Source organism: Arvicola amphibius, chromosome 15 (genome assembly GCF_903992535.2).
Source record: "Arvicola amphibius chromosome 15, mArvAmp1.2, whole genome shotgun sequence".
Classification (NCBI taxonomy): domain Eukaryota; kingdom Metazoa; phylum Chordata; class Mammalia; order Rodentia; family Cricetidae; genus Arvicola; species Arvicola amphibius.
Genome location: NC_052061.1, coordinates 38,350,040 through 38,370,033, shown reverse-complemented (window position 1 = coordinate 38,370,033; position 19,994 = coordinate 38,350,040). Strand labels below are relative to the sequence as shown.

The 19,994-nt window shown below is 44.7% G+C and overlaps 1 protein-coding gene across 1 annotated transcript in view; it reads left to right on the top strand.

Moving 5' to 3' along the window:
- Positions 1-19,994, top strand: part of Wwp2 (WW domain containing E3 ubiquitin protein ligase 2) — a 124,330-nt gene that overhangs the window by 7,866 nt on the left and 96,470 nt on the right. The window contains exons 2-4 of the mRNA XM_038312884.1: positions 7,142-7,226; positions 11,733-11,880; positions 12,180-12,301. Coding sequence (XP_038168812.1) covers positions 7,157-7,226; positions 11,733-11,880; positions 12,180-12,301 — 340 coding nt within the window. The 5' untranslated portion in view covers positions 7,142-7,156. The remainder of the gene's footprint in view (positions 1-7,141; positions 7,227-11,732; positions 11,881-12,179; positions 12,302-19,994) is intronic.

The window sequence follows — 19,994 nt, the reverse complement described above, 5'->3', positions numbered from 1 at the left end:
TTTCCCTCCCTCCCTCCCTCCCTCCCTCCCTCCCTCCCTCCCTCCCTCCCTCCTTCCTCCTTCCCTCCCTCCCTTCCTCCCTTTCTCTCTGTCTCTGTCTATGTCTCTCTCTGTCTCTCTGTCTCTCTCTCTCTCTCTCTGTCTCTCTCTCTCTCTCTCCATCTCTTTCTTTTCCCCAGGTTTACAACTAGTTTAAAAAAAATCAGGGTTTCACCCTAAACTGATATTAATAACTAACCAGTATCAAGTGCATAACATCAGGAGAGTATAGACATCTTTGTGGGAAATAACACAGCTCAGAATGAGTCTGTTCAAGTGGGTCATGGAACAGATAATGTATGAGCCTTAACTTGTAAGACTACCTCTTTCTTTTTTTCTTTTTTTCTCTCTCTCTCTCTCTCTCTCTCTCTCTCTCTCTCTCTCTCTCTCTCTCTCTCTCTCTCTCTCTTTCATTGCAGCATGTAGCCAAGAACAACCAGAACTTTGTCCTGGGTTCGGGAGGATGAGGCGTTCAGGTCATCCCCCACTCTGTAACTCTGTAAAGAGTTGAGGGCATCCTGGGCTAGTGGCCCTGATAGAGAACAGAGGTAGAGTGCTGAGTGCAGGCCACGCTGCTTAGGGCTCAGTGCTGCTTAAAGCTCATGGCTCAGGCCTGTCCTATGTCCTGAGTACTGAGAAGAACAGTAAGCAGGACTGGAGAAGTGGCTCAGTGGCTAAGAGCCCTTGCTGGTCTAGAAGACCCAAGTTCAATTACCACGTGGTGGCTCCCAACTGCCTGAAACTCCAATTCCAGGAGATCCAACCCCCTCTGAGCTCCATGGGCTTCTACATGCACATGGTACACATAGGAACTCATGTAGGCACACACACTTACAAGTAAATAAAAAATGAATAAATAAATATTAAAAAACTTAAACAAGAAAAAGTAATAACTCAACTGGTCCTAAGAACCCAGATGGTAAGTAAAAGGTATAGCCATACAACGGAGCAACATTCAGCCATAAAAGGATATACGTTACAATGACCTGAAAACATTCTATGAAAGAAAACAGTCACAAGAGGCCTCACGAAGGTCACATGATTGCATTTGTATAAATTGTCTAGAATAGGCAAATCCTCTGTGACAAAAATCGATTGATGCTTGCCAGGAGCTGGGGGAGGGAGGGGTGGGCTGGTTGTTGACAAAATAGGGTTTATTTGGGGCTAATGAAGGAGTCTGGGATTAGATGGAGGTGATGGCAGCTCAACTCTGAATCTAATGAAACCAGAGCAGTGTATGCCTGGAAAGGATGACGATGTGAGGGCTGTAGCGTAGCAGGTAGAAAGCTCTGGGCTCCGTCTCCAGCATCTCACAAACCAGCTTGGATGCTTGCATCAGTTGTCCATAGCACCCAGGGCGAGGAGGCAAGAGGATCTGAAGTCCATGGTTACATAGTAAGTTTGAAACCAATCTTGACTAAAGAGAACTTACCTTTTATATTTTTTCAAGACAGGCTATGCATATCTTGACTTGTAAGCCTGAGGTCTTGGGTCTGATGCCCAGCTCTTCAAGAAAAGATAAAGGAAAAGAAGGAGTCTAGTGGCCAGCCCTACCTTCTACCTGCAGTGCTACCAAGGGTCATGGAACATCCCCTCTTGTTTCCAGCTGGGATCATTAACTGTTCTTTGTACTGGAGCCTGAACCTAGGGCCTTTCACGTGCCAGGCTGAGCTACATCCCCAGCATTACTTGAAGTGTGAAGTGCCAGCAGGCTGGTCTGGGTGCCAGGACCACAGTGAAGAAAGTGACCGGAGTAGAGAGGACTTGAGGCTTCTCACAGACCTGTGCTTTCTCTCATGATAGGTGTCTGGGAGCTACCCTCTCTGGTGTGTCTGCCTAGAGTCTTCAGGTCCTTCAGTCTGTTGGGAAACAAAGTTGGGAAGGGTTTAAGGAGGGGCAGCTGCACGTCTACTCTTCCCATATGGTCTTTCCTTTTTATTTTAAGTTTTTCAGTCTTTTATCCTATAGACCACGCTGGCCTCAAACCCCTTGGAGATTCACCTGCCTCTGCCTCCCAAGTGCTGGGATTAGAGACCTGCACCACCATGCCAAGACTCAGTCTTTTATTTTAAAAGTACTTTCAAGGCCCAGTACTTGGAAGGCAAAGGGAAGAGGATCAGGATTTCAAGACTGACCTTTCTACCTGATGAGTTCAAGACCAGCCAGGCCTATAGGAGACCATGTCTTTAAGAAGCAAACCATTGGCTGGAAGAGAGATTAGCAGTTATATGCACTTGTATGGAATTGGGAGGACTGAAGTTTGGATCCCAGCACCTGAATATCTAGCCAGGTATCCCTGGTGGAGGGCTGAGACAGGAGGATTACTGTGTGCTGCTGACTTCCAGCTTAGTCATTAGGTTCAAGAGGAGACTTTGCCACAAAGTAAGTGGGGAGTGACAGATTATGGTACTGACGTCCCTTCTGGCATGGAGGACAGCACTGGCATCCCTTTGGCATGGAGGATGGCACTGGCATCCCTTTCTGGTATCTGCGTGCACACAAGTACATATGCTTACACACACAAGTAAAGAAGACCTTAAACAAAGCAAAAATGCCTGTCAAGACTCAGGAGGAGGAGAAGTTCAGAGATAGAATGCCATTTTATTTATTTATTTAGAAATTGGGTATATCTGCTCAATCTAGTAAAGGAAAGAAGTTTTGATGTCTTCCCACCTTTCACTGGCCCGTTACTGTCTTTGGGGGTGAAGTTCTTGGTCTACCCAGCCCTCAGTAGTATTTAACCACCAGTCTCCCTCCTCCCCGCCTGCCTTGGGCTCATAAGGTAGCTCCATTTTCCTGACTTTTATTCCTTTCTTCTCTTCTCCCTCCTCCTCCTTTCCTCTCTCCTACTCTGTCTTTCTGATTGTATGTAAACACTTCCTCATTACTAGCTAAAAAAGTTGTTAGTCATCCCTGTGTATCTGAATCAGAAGCTGAACTCATTCTGTGTTCAAGTTTTCCTGTCGTGTGCATTGGAACTATGAACCCGGCACAGTACTCACTTAGGTCCTGTTGATGTTGAGGCCCTGCGACAAGCTAATAGGTTCTAACTACTTGGGGACCAGTGTCTCTTATTTATGTATTTATTTTACGTAGAGTTTTGTGGTATAGCCAAGGCTAGCCTCAATCTCTGGCATCTGTCTCTGCCTCCTGTGTGGTAGGTTTTCTGATGTGAGTCAACACTCAGCAGACTGACTCCGTCTTCACTTCCTGGTTATGGTTGTTTTCCTTTATATGCACACTGGACAGGTTTTACAGTCTGCATAGCTTACTTTGTAATGGGCAGGTGGGACCTGGCTAATTGGATCTGAAACTACAGACAAAGCTCACATAATAACAGAGACCAGTGTTCATAAATGGTGGGCTGTAATTACAAATGGCTGGTGAGAGAAGGTGATGGTGGATTTAGGGGCCCTTATTTCTTCTACATTCGCAGCTGCCTTTGCTCTTTCTAAATTTTCTTTAGCATTTATCCTTGATTTTGTTTTGGGGCTGTTAGTTGTAGCTCAAGATACTTGGTCTTTCTCTTCCTTAGCAAAGTCATGTGCGGGCTCCAAGTTTCATTGAGTTTGGAGCACAGTCCTAAGCTCAGGAGAACAAGCTGGTTCAAAAGCTCCCCTTCAGTTGCCTTAGGGAAGAGAGAGCCCCAGTAGACATCAAGATTTTAAAAAATAGTCTTTTGTTTTTAAAGGGCTACACCGCAAAACTCTACGCACTGACCCGAGGGCCTGATTTATTGGAATTCAGTATACTATCATTTCCCCTAAAAGTTGTTCACTTAGAGAAAAAGGTCAAACTTACAAAATGGTTCAGAGACCCAGGTACATATTGTAAGAACACTGATTTTTGGACTGGAGAGAGGGCTCAGTGGTTAAGAGCACTGGTTGCTTCTCCAGAGGACCCAGGTTCAGTTCCCAACACCTGCATGATGATTTGCAACCTCCCATAACTCCAGATCTAGGGAATCGGAACCCTGGCCTCGAAGGGCACCAGATATGCATATGGTACGCCTACTTACACACAGGCAAAATACTCCTACACATAACAGAAACATCTAATATATATTGTGTAATATATATTAAAAGACTAAATGTTGCTCATAGAGAAGTTTCTCAGTCTCCGTCTCCAATTCCCCTGCTTCCTGCCTTTTGTCCTGCATAGAGGGAGCTTCTGTTTTGGCCTCAGTGGCTCCTTCCTTTCCATGCTGTCATGTTTTCTTTCACCGTGTGTCCCCTGTGACATGGTTATTCTGTGTAAGTTCACCTGTTCACCAAGGGCATTGTACTGTACTCAGCCTGCATTTCCTTCTCTTTCTGCTTCTCTTCCCACATCTTCCCTCCTCTTGCCCCGTTTAAGAATTGTGCATGTGAACTGGTGGTGTAGCGTCACATTTTCGAAACATATCACAATTTGAAAAGGCAGAAAATCCAAAGCAAGTTGTGGGGCGGGCAGTGGTGGCGCATGCCTTTAATCCCAGAATTTGGGAGGCAGAGGCAGGTGAATCCCTGAGTTCGAGACCAGCCTGGTCTACAAGAACTAGTTCCAGGACAGGCTCCAAAGCTACAGAGAAACCCTGTCTCGAAAAACCAAAAAAAAAGAAAAAAAAAAAAAAAAAAAAACAAAACAAACAAAAGAGAGAGAGAGAGAGAAAGTTGTGGGGTCCTAGAAGCTATATTTTCAGAGTTGAGCGCACTCAGTTGTTTGGTGCTGTCTGCACAGCCATGTGGAGGGGACCGAGAATCATTGTTGGAGGTGGCAGCAAGGTCTCCTGGGATCTTGAGCTCCAGAATACTATTCTACAAGGAACATTCTGGAGGGTTCCACCGGAGGCAGACTATCTATAAAGACCAGGCCAGAGTTATAGGTGTAATTTGAATTCAGAGGACTTTTCCTGTCATGAGTATAGCTCTGGGCTGATGGTTTGTTTTGATTTTTGTTGCGAAGGCTAATCTCAAACTTGTGACCCTCCTGCCTCAGCCTCCTGAGAACTGCTAGAATTATAGGTGTGTGCTACCACGTGCAGCCCTTTCAGTGTTTTGTTTCTGAGGCCGAGTCTTCCTGTGTAGCTCAAGCTGACCTTGAACTCAAAGAGATCCTGCTGCTTTTCAGGTTCTAGGATTTTATTCGTGTTCCTCACCTCTCGGCCTGTACACTGCTGCTTCTGCACAACAGTTTCAATATGGTCCTCAGATATCCAGAAGTCTCCGAGGCTCCCCATCGTCAAAACTAAAACAACACTGGTCCATCCCTCACTGCCTCACTGTGATCAGCCTGCATTGAAGGTGCAGAAGCAAAGAGCAGTCAAACCCTTGGTGTTGCACCCAAGTGTGCTTTTGTCCCCATGCTCCCCATCACCATACAGTCTTGGTAGGAAGAAACACAGAATCCTCGAGTGAGCTGACTGGGGTACACACTGTTAATCCCAGAGCTGGGTGGCAGAAGCAGCTGGATCTCTGTGAGTTTGAGGCCAGCCTGGTCTACAGAGTGAGTTTCAGGATAGCCAAGGCTGTACAGAGAAACCCTATCTCAAAAACCAAACCAAAACAAAAAATTTAAAAATTCACTGTTTTTATTGCATCAGTGTGCTTGTGTATGTCTGTGTGTGTTTGTTCAGGTGCCTGAGTAAGTGTGGGAAACCCTGAATTTGGAGTTATAGGCAGTTGTGAGCTGCTTGATGTGGGTGTGGGGAACTGAATTCAGCTCCTTTAAAAGAGTAGTACATGCTCTTAACAACTGAGCCATCTCATCAGCTCCTATTTATTACTAATATTGTGTGTGTGTGTATGTGTGTGAGTGTGTGCATGCGCATACGTCCAAGCCATGACTAATGTGGAGGTTGGTGGTCAGAGGACTTCTTTGTGCAGCTGGTTCTCCCCTCCTACTGTGTGGGTTTCAGGGATTGAGCTCAGGTCTCCAGGCTTGTGTGGCAGGTGTTGCACCTGCTGAGCCATCTTGGCAGCCGTCTTTTTCTGCTCTCGTTGTGGAGTGTGCTCCTGCTGCACGGTGAGCTGTAGCAGCTGCTGAAGACAAGCACTTGAGCAGTCCTTGAATCTGGAGCCAAAGTGTTGCTTTCTTCATGAAATAACCATTTTCCTTCAGAAGACATCTGAGAAACAAATTGAAGTTACTAGATTTGAGAAATTGGCAGACATTTTCTTCAAACTGAATGAAGCAAACCTGACACTAAGAAAAACAACTGACAGAATTTTTTGCCAGTAACAAAATCATTCTTACAAGAAAATTACAATTTTGGGACACTCCACAACGGGCTTGACAGCTTTCCGCCGTTAGGACGCCTGTCTGATGAGATCACTGATGACATTCACAAATGTGTGTGTTTAATGCTGTGTAATGAAATGTGCTAAGGTTTAGAATGTCTATACAGCTCAAAGAACCAATATTTTCCAAATGAAAAATGATGATGTTCCAAAAATCACTTTTGAGTAAGAGTTCTGTTTCAAGTGAGCTTCTACTTCTAGCCTCCAGGCATGACGGGAACACCTGTGGGTGGCATCGTGTATTTTTCATGGCTTTATTAGTCAATTGGGATCATTGGAGAAATGTTCACTCAAATCTTCAGGTTCATCAGAGCCATAAAAAGCTGGGCTAATAGTTTACTTATTTATTTATACTTTTTTAGACAACATCTCCCTATCGTGTTGCTCACTGTGTAGACTAGGCTGGCCTTGAACTCACTGTGTAGCTGAGAATGGCCTTGATCTGCTCCTCCCGCCCCCACCTTGCAAGTGCTGGGATGACAAGTTTTGCTGTCATACTAATTGCAGGCATGCACCATCATAGCTATTCTGGGGTTGAGTTTTTCTTTTTAATTTTTTTAAAATTTATTTATTTTATTTTATGTGGATAAATATTTTGTATTCTGCATACCATGTTCGTGCTTGGCGTCCTTGGAGGTGAGAAGAAGGCATCAGGTCCCTTAGACCTGGAGTTCCAAATGGTTGTGAATACCATGTGGATTCTGAGAATTGAGCCCAGGTCCTCTGCAGGGTCCACAGTTCTTAACCACCGAGATGGCTCTCAGCCCGTTGGGTTGTTATTTCGTCTCCTCCTCGTCTAACTCTGCCTCCTGCTTTTCTTGCAGTTCCATGGTGATGACATGGCATCTGCCAGCTCCAGCCGGGCAGGAGTGGCCCTGCCTTTTGAGAAGTCCCAGCTCACCCTGAAAGGTGAGTGGAATTGCTTGAGGTAGTTGAGGCACATGTCTGGAGCGCCAGGTCTGGAGCGGTGTGTCTCAGAAGCCTTCGCTCTCAGGAGCTCACCGCACTGTGACTGGAGTCCTGGAAAAGAGGGCAGGCCATGGGAAAGAGAGAACGATGGAACGTTTGCCTAAAATGTTCGGAGGTGGTTGATTCCTTCGTGTCCTGGCTCCTGTCTGTTCACTAATGCTCTGTGTGGTCCCATCTAGCCTCATGGCTTTAAATGCCTCCAGTAAAAGGTCACTCTCAGATTGCTCTCTGCAGCCCAGACCTTCCTTGGAACTCCCAACTCGTGTTTCTAGTAAAGCCGACTGTTATCCACTAGTGCCCACAGAAAAGTGCCCATGTCTGGAACCGTCCTCTGGACGTGTTCTTCTCATAGCTGGCATTACCCTAGCATGAAACTGGCCTCTGGCACTCAGTATTCCTCCCAGCTCCCGGTCGTGCCCACCCCTAGCCGATGGCACTCTGTTCTGGGCTGTGGTCTGCAGACCTGCCTCTCTGATTTCACCCTTTGCCTTCCTTCGTTCAGGCTGTAGTTACAGCAGGCAGTAGTCTTATTGCAGTAAGTCACCAAGTCTCTGCATTTCAGTGTTCTCGTGTGTGTCCTGTTACCTTCTGTGGTCACTGCCTGGGTCATCTGGCCTTCTAACTACATGGAACTCACAGGACAGGCCTCTGCCTCTGGGCCTTTGCGCTTACCATCTCTGAAATAGCTTGCTTCAGTCTTTACCCAGAAATCCCTATTCCCTGATCTATGTATATAATAGTCACAGCTTGCTAACTTCCTCAAATGTGTCCATCCCCACTTTATTATTTCCTTTTCAAGGTTGTAATTGTTTAACACCAAGTGCTTATATTAAAGATACTTGGAAGCCACAGAGAAACCCTGTCTCGAAAAACAAAAACAAAACAAAACAAAAAATAAATAAAGATACTTGGAGATTGAACCTAGGGCCTCACTCAGATTTTGGCCACTTTGACTTGGGGAATGCAGGTCAGTTGGTAGGTTGGTAGAGTTTGCCTAGTATGCACGAAGCCCTGGGTTCAATCCTACTGAATAATTTGGGTGTTGTGATGCATGATCATAATCCCAGAACTCCAAAGACGGAGGCAGATTAGAAGTTCCGAGTCACTCTTAGCTACATAATTTGGGATTCAGGATCTCATTTGTGTAGGTGGGGATACCACACCAAATCAACAACAAAAACCAGGGAAAGAGCTGGGTATTAGTGATGCACGCCTTTAATCTCAGCACTCAGGAGGCAGAGGTAGGCAGATCTCTGAGTCTGAGAACAGCCAGGGCTACACAGTGAAACCCTGTCTCCATAAACAAACACAAACAAGACAAAAACAAAAAACAAACAGGGAAAAAGAGCTAAAGGTTAAAAACCAAAATCAAAACAGCAGCAACAAAAAATCCTGTTCTTGTCGAGCTGAGAGAGTTGGCTTGAGAGAGTTGTTTCTAGCTTCAGCCCTGCCTTTTATTAACTGTGATTTTAGATAAATTAATTCACCTCCCTGAATCTTAGATGGCCCAACTATGAAGTAAAGGGTTTAACCCCCCCCCCAAGATTTACTTTTTTTTTTTATGAGTTTGAGTGTTTGCCTGCATGTATGTATGTTTCCACATGCATGTCTGGTGCCTGTGGAGACTGGAAGACCACATCAGTTCCCTGGAACTGGAGTTACATATGGCTGTGAGCTGTTGTGAGGGTGCTGGGGACTGGATTCAGGTCCTTTGCCAGGGCAACAAGTGTCCATAACCACTGGACCATCTCTCCAGCTCCTCCTTTTACTTTTTGTTTTTTTGAGACAGGGTTTCTGTGTGTAACAGCCCTAGCTGTCCTGGAACTAGCTCTGTAGACCAGGCTGATCACGAACTCACAGAAGCCTGCTTCTGCCTCCCGAGTGCTGGGATTTAAAAGTGTGCGCCACCACTACCCGGCCTCCAGCCCCCTTTTTTGAGGCAGAGTTTCACTACGACTGGTCTGGTCTGGAACGGTGTAAACTAGTCTGGCCTGGAACTCACAGAAATCCACCTTTTGCCCCCTGAGTGCTGGGACTAAAGGTGTATGCCACCATGCCTGGCAGGAACTTGCTGATTTTAAAGAAACTGTCTAGGACTGATTAAAACTTGTCCCTATTTTTAAAGTTAAGATATGCAGCACTCCTATCTCACCACCAGGTGGCCTCAGATAGCCTTGATGTATGTTCCACTTAAGTCTGTGACAACCCTTTATTCTCAGACCCACTGCTGTTGCTTGACTCTTAGCCCCAAAAAGATTTTTTGTTTTGTTTTGTTTCTTATGTCCTCCCTACAATAGGTTTTATATTGGTTTAATATTGGGTTTATAATAGTTACTGTTTCAAACAACCTGAGGGTAGCTGTGAGCTTTATCAAGTTGTAGACCTTTGTAGAACTTGTCACCTCCCTGAGGGGTCTGGGAAGGAGCTGAGCTTACTCTAGTAGCAGGGCCCTCAGTGGAGATCAGTCTTGTCATCATGGGTGAGGCCCATCAGTTATCAGGCACAGGGTTGATGGTGTCTAGGTGTGCTTCTGATCAGCCTGGAGTTCTGCTGGGAGTCATGAATGCTGCAGGATATGTGCCCCTGGGAAATAATATTGTTGGCTTTATATTCTATGTGGTTTTGCCAGTTTGTTGGTGACAAATGACTATCACAAGGACTCCTGTGTGCTAGGCTTGGTGGTATGCCTGTAATCTCGGCACTCAGGAGACAGAGGCCATTTTCAGCTGCGTAGTAAGTTCAAGTCAGTCTGGGCCGCACAGCAAGATGCTACTTAAAACCAGGAAACAAAAAGAAAACCAAAATGAAAGAGGAAAGAGAAGACAGACAGAGAGACAGAGGGTAGGAGATTGAGAGATTGATTGAGATTAATTCTCATGAAGGCTGGTAACTGAACAAGCAATGTAGGTGACTGACCATCATGGAGTGTGTTCAGTCTTATTGCTATGGAAGAAAAGTGGCAGAGGGGATATGCAAAGCCCAGGAATGGCATACAGCTGGGGTGGAGTCAGGCTGTTGGGGGTACATTCTGGCTCATAGCTCCTTCTTTATGTAACTGGAGAAGTGACACTCCTCACCCCACCCCACCCCCCCACACAGTGGCCCAGACTGACCTAGAACTCACTCTGTAGCCCAGGGTGGACTTTTGAACTCAACATGATCCTCTTATTTTGGCCTCTCAAGTCAGTGGGATTATAGGCCTGAGTGACTTTGTCTGGCTTTTTTGTTTTGTTTTTTGAGAGTAGCCCTGCCTGGCCTGGAACGCCCCACGTAGACCAGGTCAGCCTTAAACTTGTAACAATCCTGCTGCTTCTTCCAACAGCTGGAGTTGCAGGGTTGTCCCCATACCCAGCCTTAGTGGCCTCTCTTTCCAAGCCTCTTTCCTCCTAGACACAGGTGATAGGCTATTCCCCGCTTCCTGAGTTGGTTGTGAGGCTTCAGTTTGAGGATGTGTGCACTGCAGTGCCCTAGTCACTGTTGAACGTTAGTGATTGTCCTTAGGCTATTTCTAAAAAATCTGTGTGCTTTGCAAAGAGTGGGGGAAAAGCATTCAACTTTGCAGAGTGGCCAAAGGGCTGCTCAGGGCACCACAGGGAGTACATGCGGGCTTCCAGAGGAGCCCCTGCAGCCGCTCTGAGGAGCTGCTCAGCAATGCCTATGGGCGGCATTTCTGCTGACTGTCCCAGAGCGAGGAGCGCACAGTCATCCAGCAGTGTAAAAATTTAGCACAGCCATGCAGTGGGTTGTGTGACATTTAAAAGTTGGTTTGGGGGTTCTTAGAGGTAGGCCAGCAGGCAAAGCACTTTGCTATCTCGTGTGGTTCTAGGTTAGAAGTAAATTTTTTTTCCCTTTGCATTTCAGATTGTTTATATGTCCATACTTTTTTTCTTCTTTGTTTATGCCCTTTTTTGTTTCTTATTTTAAAAATCTAGAGTGTGTGTACGTGTGTGTGTGTGTGTGTGTGTGTATGTGTATATGTGTGTGTGTGTGCGCGCGCAAGCATGTGGAGGTCAGAGGACAACCTTGGGTATTATTACTCAGGCACTGTCCACTTGGTTATTTGAGACAGAATCTCTTGCCAGAACCTGGAACTTGCCAATTAGGCCAGCCTGGCTGACAATTGACCCCAGGGGCTCTGCCTGTCTGTGGGATTACAAACAGTATTGCCACACCACACCTGGCCTTTCACATGGGTACTGGGGATGGAAATATGGTTCTCAGGCATTCACAGCGGACACTGTCCTGATTGAAATATTGCCATTAGTTCTTCAAAAGTTTTTTTTTTGTTTGTTTGTTTGTTTTTTTTTTTTTTTTTTTTTTTTTTTTTTTTTTTTTTTAAGAGGACAAAACAAAGGAGAAAGATCTTTTAAAAGGAAATAACGGAAAGGAGCCCCGGGGCATGGAGGGTACTTTGACTCATCTGTTTTTATTTTCCATCCCTTCCAGTGGTGTCAGCAAAGCCCAAGGTGCACAGCCGCCAGCCACGAATCAACTCCTATGTGGAAGTGGCAGTAGATGGCCTCCCCAGCGAAACCAAGAAGACTGGGAAGCGCATCGGGAGCTCTGAGCTTCTCTGGAATGAAATCATCGTTCTGTAAGGGCATTGCTTTAAAATGTAGGAGGCAGGGTAGGAGAGAGCGCTGGGGGTGGCAGACTCCACTGCCCTTGGCCCCCCATGGTGCTCCTCTCTTAGGTGTTTGTAACTCATTGAGCTCACAGAGCACTCATTATTAGCTAGGGGCTTACAGGTCAGTGTGTGAGCTGTGAATGTGACTGTCTTTCTGTTTTGTCCCCTGCAAGATGTTAGCAATGTAGCTTTCAGCAGTTTGTCCCATGTTAAAGGGTGACCGACTCATATTCTGGGCTGTGATGAGCCACTTATTTGTTTTCCAGGAATGTCACAGCCCAGAGTCATTTAGATCTGAAGGTCTGGAGCTGTCATACCTTGAGGAATGAGCTACTAGGCACTGCCTCTGTCAACCTCTCCAGTGTCCTGAAGAACAATGGCGGCAAAAGTACGTATGACTCACGTCTGCTCATGGAGGCTATGGCAGCCAGTCCTGGGATTGACTGTAGTATCTCTGCTCCTTACAGACCGTTTACGGAGTTGAGGAAAGCAGGCAGGCTTTAGCATACTTGGTGCAGGGGCTACAGGATGCAGGACTCTGTCCCCTAATTTTTCCTTGGGGATGGAGGCTCTCCTCCCCACTTTCTTACTCAGGAGACATGTGATACGTTGAATAAAACTGTCAAATACCTCTAGCTGAAATCATTGCTTTTTTTCCTCTGAGCCCTGGAATAGAACAAAGGCACTGTGTGCATATATGTGAGTTCTGTGTTTGGGATAGGGTTACAGATGGTGCCCTGGTCTCCTAGACGCCTAGTAGGCCCTACTGGCTGTTGGGATGTGACAGCAGCTCCATCTGAATTATCGAGTGTGCCTCTGCTGTCCGGACATATAAATCCTCAAGTCTTTTCCTTGCTGTTTGTGGCCAGTGGCCTAACCCACGCCTGTGGGCTGTGGACCCTCCCTCATAAAGCCTCTATTCAGAGCAGTACCATATGTGGCAGCCAAATGCCGTAGAAAGAAAGGCTCCTTTTTCTCCTGATGCCTACTGTCGAGAAAATATTTTTTGAAGGTGGACTTAGCCTAAGTGAGACATGGAGGCGGGGGTGTTGAGGCTTAGGGAGGGCAACTGCAGCAGTTTGCACCTTTTCCTTCAGGGTCCATCGTTTCTGTCGGGCTGCTTGGGAGGTCTTGGCTCCTTCTGTGCTCTGTTCCTTTCCGCTGGGCACACAGTAACACAGTGAAGGATTGTTTAAGATCAGGGGCATGTCTGTATTTTGGTTGTTTCGTCATTTGAATTGACCTTTTCTATGTGTGTAATGTATGTCTGTGCATGTGTGTGTTCATATGTGTGCATACATGTGGTGGTCAGAGGTCAGTCACAAGTGTCATTTCACAGGCACCATCAACCATGTTTTTTGTGATAATCTCTCACTGAGACCTGGAGCTCACCAAGATTAGACTGGCTGACCAGCAAGCCCCCGAGATCCTCTTGTCTCCCTTGCCCAGGGCAGCACTATAGGCATGTGCACTGTGCCTGGGTTTCTGGGGTCCTGGGGATTTATGCAGGTCTTCATGACTGTGTGGCCAGCACAGTTGTTTGCCAGCTGAGATGCACGCCACCCCACAAGGCTTCCCCACCACTTTTTTGATGTAGAATTTCATGCAGTCATGGCTAATCTCACACTCTGTGTAGTAGAGGAGGACCCTGAGTTCCTCATCCTCCTGCCTCCGCTTCTCCAGTGTTAGGATCAATAGGCATGCAGTACCTTGCTTGGCTTCCAATTTGATCTTTATTTTTCCAATTCTTAGTCTGCTTTTTGTGAGTTCAGGGTTATATTTATTATACCTGTGGACTTTCTCACATTAAAACATAGCACCAGGGCTGGGAAGATGTCTCAGCAGGTAGAGATAGTTGCTGCCAGGCCTGAGAACCCACATGGTGGAAGGAGAGACCAAATTTCCACAAGCTGTTGTCTGATCTCCAATGCTGTGCGTGCGTGCGTGCATGCGCTGCCTAACTGTACTTTAAAGAACTAACGGTGGAGAGCTGGAGAAATGACTCGGGTTAAAGAACTCATACTGCTCTTGCAGAGGAACTGAATTCAGTTCCCAATGCTTATGTGGGCAGCTCGCAATTGCCTGTAATTCTAGCTCTGTACATTCTTCTGGCTTATGTGTATACATATATAAACATGCATAATTAAAATTTGTTTTAAATCCACAAGTCTTTAAGAAATGTATAGTGGCCGCTGGGTGGTGATGTCACACGTCTTATCCCCAGCACTCTGGAGGCAGAGGCAGGCGGATCTCTGAGTTAGAGGCCAGTCTGGTCTATAAAGTGAGTTCCAGGACAGCCAAGGCCACACAGAGAAACCCTGTCTCCCTGCAAAAAAAAAAAAAAAAAAAAAAAAAAAGAATGTGTATAGTGTCAATGCAAGTGGTCTTTTCTTTCCTTTTCCATTTGTACAAGCAGCGCACTTTGGCTTGATTTTATTGGTGCTCTCATAGAACTAGGAACATGAGCATACTGGGTAGGTGCTCTACCACTGACTTACACTCAAAGGGGCAACAGCATACTTCATTTTTGTTTTTCATTTTATTATTTTTTAAAAAAAGATTTATTTATTTATTGTATATGCAGTGTTCTGTCTGCATTTTGCCCGCACTCCAGAAGAGGGCATTGGATTTCATCATAGATGGTTGTGAGCCACCATGTAGTTGCTAGGAATTGAACTCAGGACCTGTGAAAGAGCAGTCAGTGCTCTTAACCTCTAGGTCATCTTGCCAGCCTTTCATACTTCATTTTTATAGTGTTTTGAGAGTTATTTATTTGTTTACTTGGGGTGTGTGTGTGTGTGTATGTGTGTATGTGTGTATGCGCACGCACGCACGCGCACACACACGTACCATTCCACAGTGCATATATAGAAGTTAGAGGACAGCTTTGTGGGGTCACTTCTCTCTTTCTAATTTTACATGGGATTAAACTCAGGTTTTCAGGTCTATATAGTAAGTGCTTTTGGCTTGTATAGCAAGTGTTTATCCCAGTGAGCTGTCTTGCCAACCCCATACTTCAGCTTATGATTATAGGGCTGGAGGGATGGTCCGTGGTTAAGAGCATTTGTTGTTCTTACAGAGGACCTGGGTTCGGTTCCCAGCATCCACATGGCAGTCACAACTGTGTCTAACTTCAGTTCTAGGAGATTAAAATTTCAGATCGTACAGGAACATGTATGCTTTACATCATGCTTTTAGCTCTTCAAGAGGTGTCAGTATATCTTTATGTATTGCTTTTTCTGGAACATGGCCTCCTTATGAAGCCAAGTCTGGCCTCAAACTCTTGATTTCCCCTGCCTCTTAATTCTTTTTTTAAAAAATCAGTTTATTGTATGTGTGTGTGTACTTGAGTGTATATAGGTACTCCATGTGCATGCAGGAACTTGCAGAGGTCTGAAGAGGCATCTGATCACCTAAAACGAGTTATAGGCAGTTGTGAGCTGCTCTGTGGGTGCTGGGAACTTAACCCGAGTTCTCTGGAAGAACAATGAGTGCTCATAACTGCTGAGCCATCTCTTCCACTCCTTCTTTCTTTCTTTCTTCCTTCCTTCCTTCCTTCCTTCCTTCCTTCCTTCCTTCCTTCCTTCCTTCCTTTCTTTCTTTCTTTTTTGGTTTGTTTGTTTGTTTTGTTTTTGTTTTTTGAGACAGGGTTTCTCTGTAGCTTTGGAGCCTGTCCTGGAACTAGCTCTTGTAGCCCAGGCTGTCCTTGAATTCACAGAGATCTGCCTGCCTCTGCCTCCCGAGTGCTGGGATTAAAGGTGTGCGCCATCACCGCCCGGCAAACTCTGAGTTTTAAAAATAATAGTGTCCTGTTTTCAGTTCTTTTGGAATTGCTTGCTGGTGGTGAGGAAGTTCTCTTTGGTTTATGATGGTGCTAGAGATTTGTTCCAGGCTCCTTGCATGCTAAGCAATGCTCTACAACTTAGTCTTTATTTTTGAGGGGCTTTTCTACTGTTTCATACATCTTTTGCCCCATAAAAGGTATCACTATATCTTTAATTATTTTCCTAAAATCCAAATTTTGATAGCTTTCTGTTATGCAGCTGTTTGAAAACTGAGGGTAAGCATTTGAATACTTTTCAGTGTTTGGCCGGCAGAAAAGCCATGGTATCTCACAAGTTTGTGAGTCTCCCTGCTTGTGGCTGAAGGTTTACTCAGGATAAGTTCCTAAACATGAATTGGCTAAGTTTAAACATTTTTCAATATTATGGACCTATGTTGGCAAAAAGTTTTATCAGTTTATCTTCATATCAGCAATGGCTGGGTTGCTGGTTTCTATTGTACTGTGGCATGCAGTAGATTTTATTTATTTATTTACTAATTTGCTTCTTGAGAAAAGATCTATCTATCCCAGAACTGCTGTTTGGTTTTTGCAGCTGCTACTGTACACTACTGCCCAGCCGCCTGTTTTCTACTGTAATGTCACCTGCTTTTCTACTGTACAGCTACCTGTTTTTTTAAGTTCTAAGTCAGAAAAGTATAATTTTTAATCTCTTTTTCTTTAGTATACTCCCCAGAAGCCTAAGCATGCTTTTTCCAGTCCAGTGGACTTTTCCTCTTTCTCTGAAGCTTCCTTCCCTTCAGTGCAGCTACTTGACAGCCTCCTTTGTTGGAGCTTCCTCAGACCCTCACTCACAAGGGCCTTTGCTCCTTTCTAGCTCCCTTCTCTCCTTTTGGCAGCTGCCAAGATTTGAGCCTTGCTTGTCCTGAAGTGTTTCTTTTAAATTTTGATAAAATTGTCCTAGAGCAGTGGTTCTCAGCCTTCGCAATGCGCTGCTCTCTAATACAGTCCCTCATGCTGTTGTCACCCCAACCTTAAAATTATTTTCGTTGCACTTTATAACTATAATTTTGCTGCTGTTATGAATTGTAAATATCTTATTTGACCCCTGTGAAAGCGTCATTTAACCCACAAAGGTGTCACAACCATGAATTGAGAACCACTGTTCTAGAGCTTAAAAAAAGAATATTTTATAATTTTATTTAACAATCATTAGTACTTTTCATTAGCTGGGTGTGGTGATGCAGACTTGCGATCCCAACATTCAGGAGGTGGGGGCCGGAGGATCAGGAGCTCAAGGGCAGCCTAGGTTAGGAAATCATAAAACACAAAAATAAAAAGCAAATACATTTTTATTTATTTATTTGTGCTGTGTGTGTATGTCTATTATGTGTCTTTGTGTATGTCTGTGCACATGTATGTGGGGTGCTCTCAGAGGCCCCAGGAGCTAGAGTCACAGTAAATTGTAAGCTGCCTGATGTGCATGCTGAAAACCAAGCTCTAGTCCTCTGCAAGAGCATCAAAGTGTTCTTAACAACTGAGCAATCTTGAAGCCCCATTTGCCTCATTTAAATATTTAGAGTGTATATTTGTGTGTGTTTGTGTATGCTTGTATGTGCGAGCTACCACACTGGTCTGTGATTTTTCTTCTTCAGTTTATTGTACAAACTTTGTAGACTATATTTAAGCATTCAAAGCTGATTATTCCTGGAAAGTTTGGTTAGATTCCTTTATTAATACCAGTTTAGGAATTTTCCACCAGTATTCCTTGTGACATCTGTAGTTTTTTTTTTTTTTTTGCTCTTCTGTTTTTGTCAGTTTTAAAGTTTTAAAAAGTAAGCTTTTTTCTTTTCTTTTTTCTTTTTCCTTTCTCTTCTTTTCTTTCTTTTTCTTTTTCTTTTTTGGTTCTTTGAGACAGGGTTTCTCTGTAGCTTTGGAACCTGTACACCTCGAACTCACAGAGATCCACCTGCCTCTGCCTCCTGAGTGCTGGGACTAAAGGTGTGCGCCACCACTGCTTGGCTAAAAACTAAGCTATTTTAAAAGTTATTTTTATTAGTTTTTTTAAAGATAGTGTCCTACAACAAGGCCCAACTTATTATATAGCCCAGGCTGGTCTTAGAATTGCAGCAATCCCCCTGAGTCAGCCTCTTGAGGGCTGGGATTATAGGCTCCCAGTGCCTGACTTTAAGGCTAATTTTCTAACATGAATGGAAGTACTTTCCCACTGTCAGAACAGACTGCAGGCAGCATGGGAATTAGCTGTTCCATGAGTGCAGGAAAGAGCCCAGGCATGAAACCAACCAGGCCTGGCATCTTCCTTTGAATACTTCTTTGATGACTTTAGTCCATACCCCCCTTCCATAATTATTGGTTTATTCAACTTTCCTCATTCATCTTGAGTCAGTTTTGTTAATTATTTTTTCTGAGAAAAATCAATTATGAACTCTTATGTTTATTAGTAATAGGATTTTAAACAGCATTTTACTTGTTTTTCCCAATCTTCCCCCTCCCCCTACCACTTATTTAAACTGTTCTGTTTTACCTTTTTTCCCTTGCCTCATTACTGGAGATTGATTCAGAGCCTCTTTTACATGCTAGGTAAATATACCACCACTGAGTTACAGCTCCAGCCCTGTCCTCCCCTCTTTCCCTCCCCTCCTGTACCTTCCCCTCTCTTCTCTTCCTCTCCCCTCCTATACCTTCCTCTCCTCTTCTTTTTCTGTGATGCTGGGTCAAAGCCAGGGTCTCATGCGTGCTAGACATTGGCTTCATCTCTTGCTGCCATTGCTTGTTCTGGCGTGAGCTGTAGTACATTGTGTGTGTGGCTGGGTAGGCAGGGAGCCCATCCGATGAGAATCAGACAGGAAATGTAGGTCATAACAGGGCAGTGGGCTGCCTTTCCTTAGAGACAAGTGTTTGAGCAACAGTAGCATGGTATGTCTGCATGATATTCTGGTCACATTTCATAAAGCTCTTCTGGCATACATTATATAGAGAGGTGACCTATCCCTATCTAACATGTATTTTGTTTTGCTTTTCTTGGGATCAGGTCTCATGTAAATGAGACTGTCCTCAAACTTGTTATGGAGCTGAGGATGACTTGAGCCGATCCTGGTGCTTTAACCTGGGTTAAAGTTATTTCCTATATGTAATATATGGGGCTTTTTCTTTCTCTCTCTCTCTCTCTCTCTCTCTCTCTCTCTCTCTCTCTCTCTCTCTCTCTCTCTCTCTCTCTCTCTTTCTTTTTTTGCATATTTTTCAAGACGGGGTTTCTCTGTAGCTTTGAAGCCTGTCCTGGAACTAGCTCTTGTAGACCAGGCTGGCCTTGAACTCACAGATCTGCCTGCCTCTGCCTCTTGAGTGCTGGGATTAAGGCATGCGCCACCACTGCCCGGCGGGGCTATTTCTTATATGTATTATTTGATAGCAATAATATGTCAGCTATCACAGGGATGGGATTACACTTGGTTTACATATTGGTTTGTTTTCTTCCTCCCTCCCTCTCTCTGTCTTTGTGTCTAGTACTGGAGATAGAACCCTTGGCCTTGCACATGCTAGGCAAGCTTCTATCACTGACCTGTATCCCTAGCACGCACACATTCTCTGCCTCCTACATTTATTTGTTTTTATTGTGTATGTGTGTTTGTAAATGTATATGTGCATACAGATCACAAGAGCATGTGTGCAAATCAGCAGACAACTCACGGGAGTTGGTTCGCTTCTTCCATCTTTGGGTCCCAGGGATTGAACTCTAGGTTGTCAGACTTATGTGGCAAGCACTTTACCTGCTGGGCCTTTTTGATGGTCCTTTTGCTGTAGTACATGGTACTACATGTAGTACATGGTACGTGGTAGCACATGCCTATAATTGCAGCACTATGGGGGCAGAGGTAGGAAGGTCACTTCAAGTTTGAGGCCAGCTTGGTCTACATAGTAAGTTCTAGGCCAGCCAGGACTATATAATGAGAGTCTAGCTCAAAAACCAAAACAAACAAAACAAAACAAGAAAAACCTCACACCAAAATCTAGAATCAGTAAAATTTACCCTGTAAGGAAGATGGTTTATTTAAAATCAGAAAAGGCAGAGCTGGAGAGGTGGCTCAGGTTAGGAGCTGTTCTTCCAGACGACCTAGGTTCATTTCTCAGCACCTGACTGGTGATGGCCATTTGTAACTACATTTCCAGGGACTTTGTCACCCTTTTCTAGACTCCATGGACACTGCGTGCACGTGGTGCACAGACATAGATGCAGACAAAACACCCATATATATGTCAGATATATTTATATCTACATATA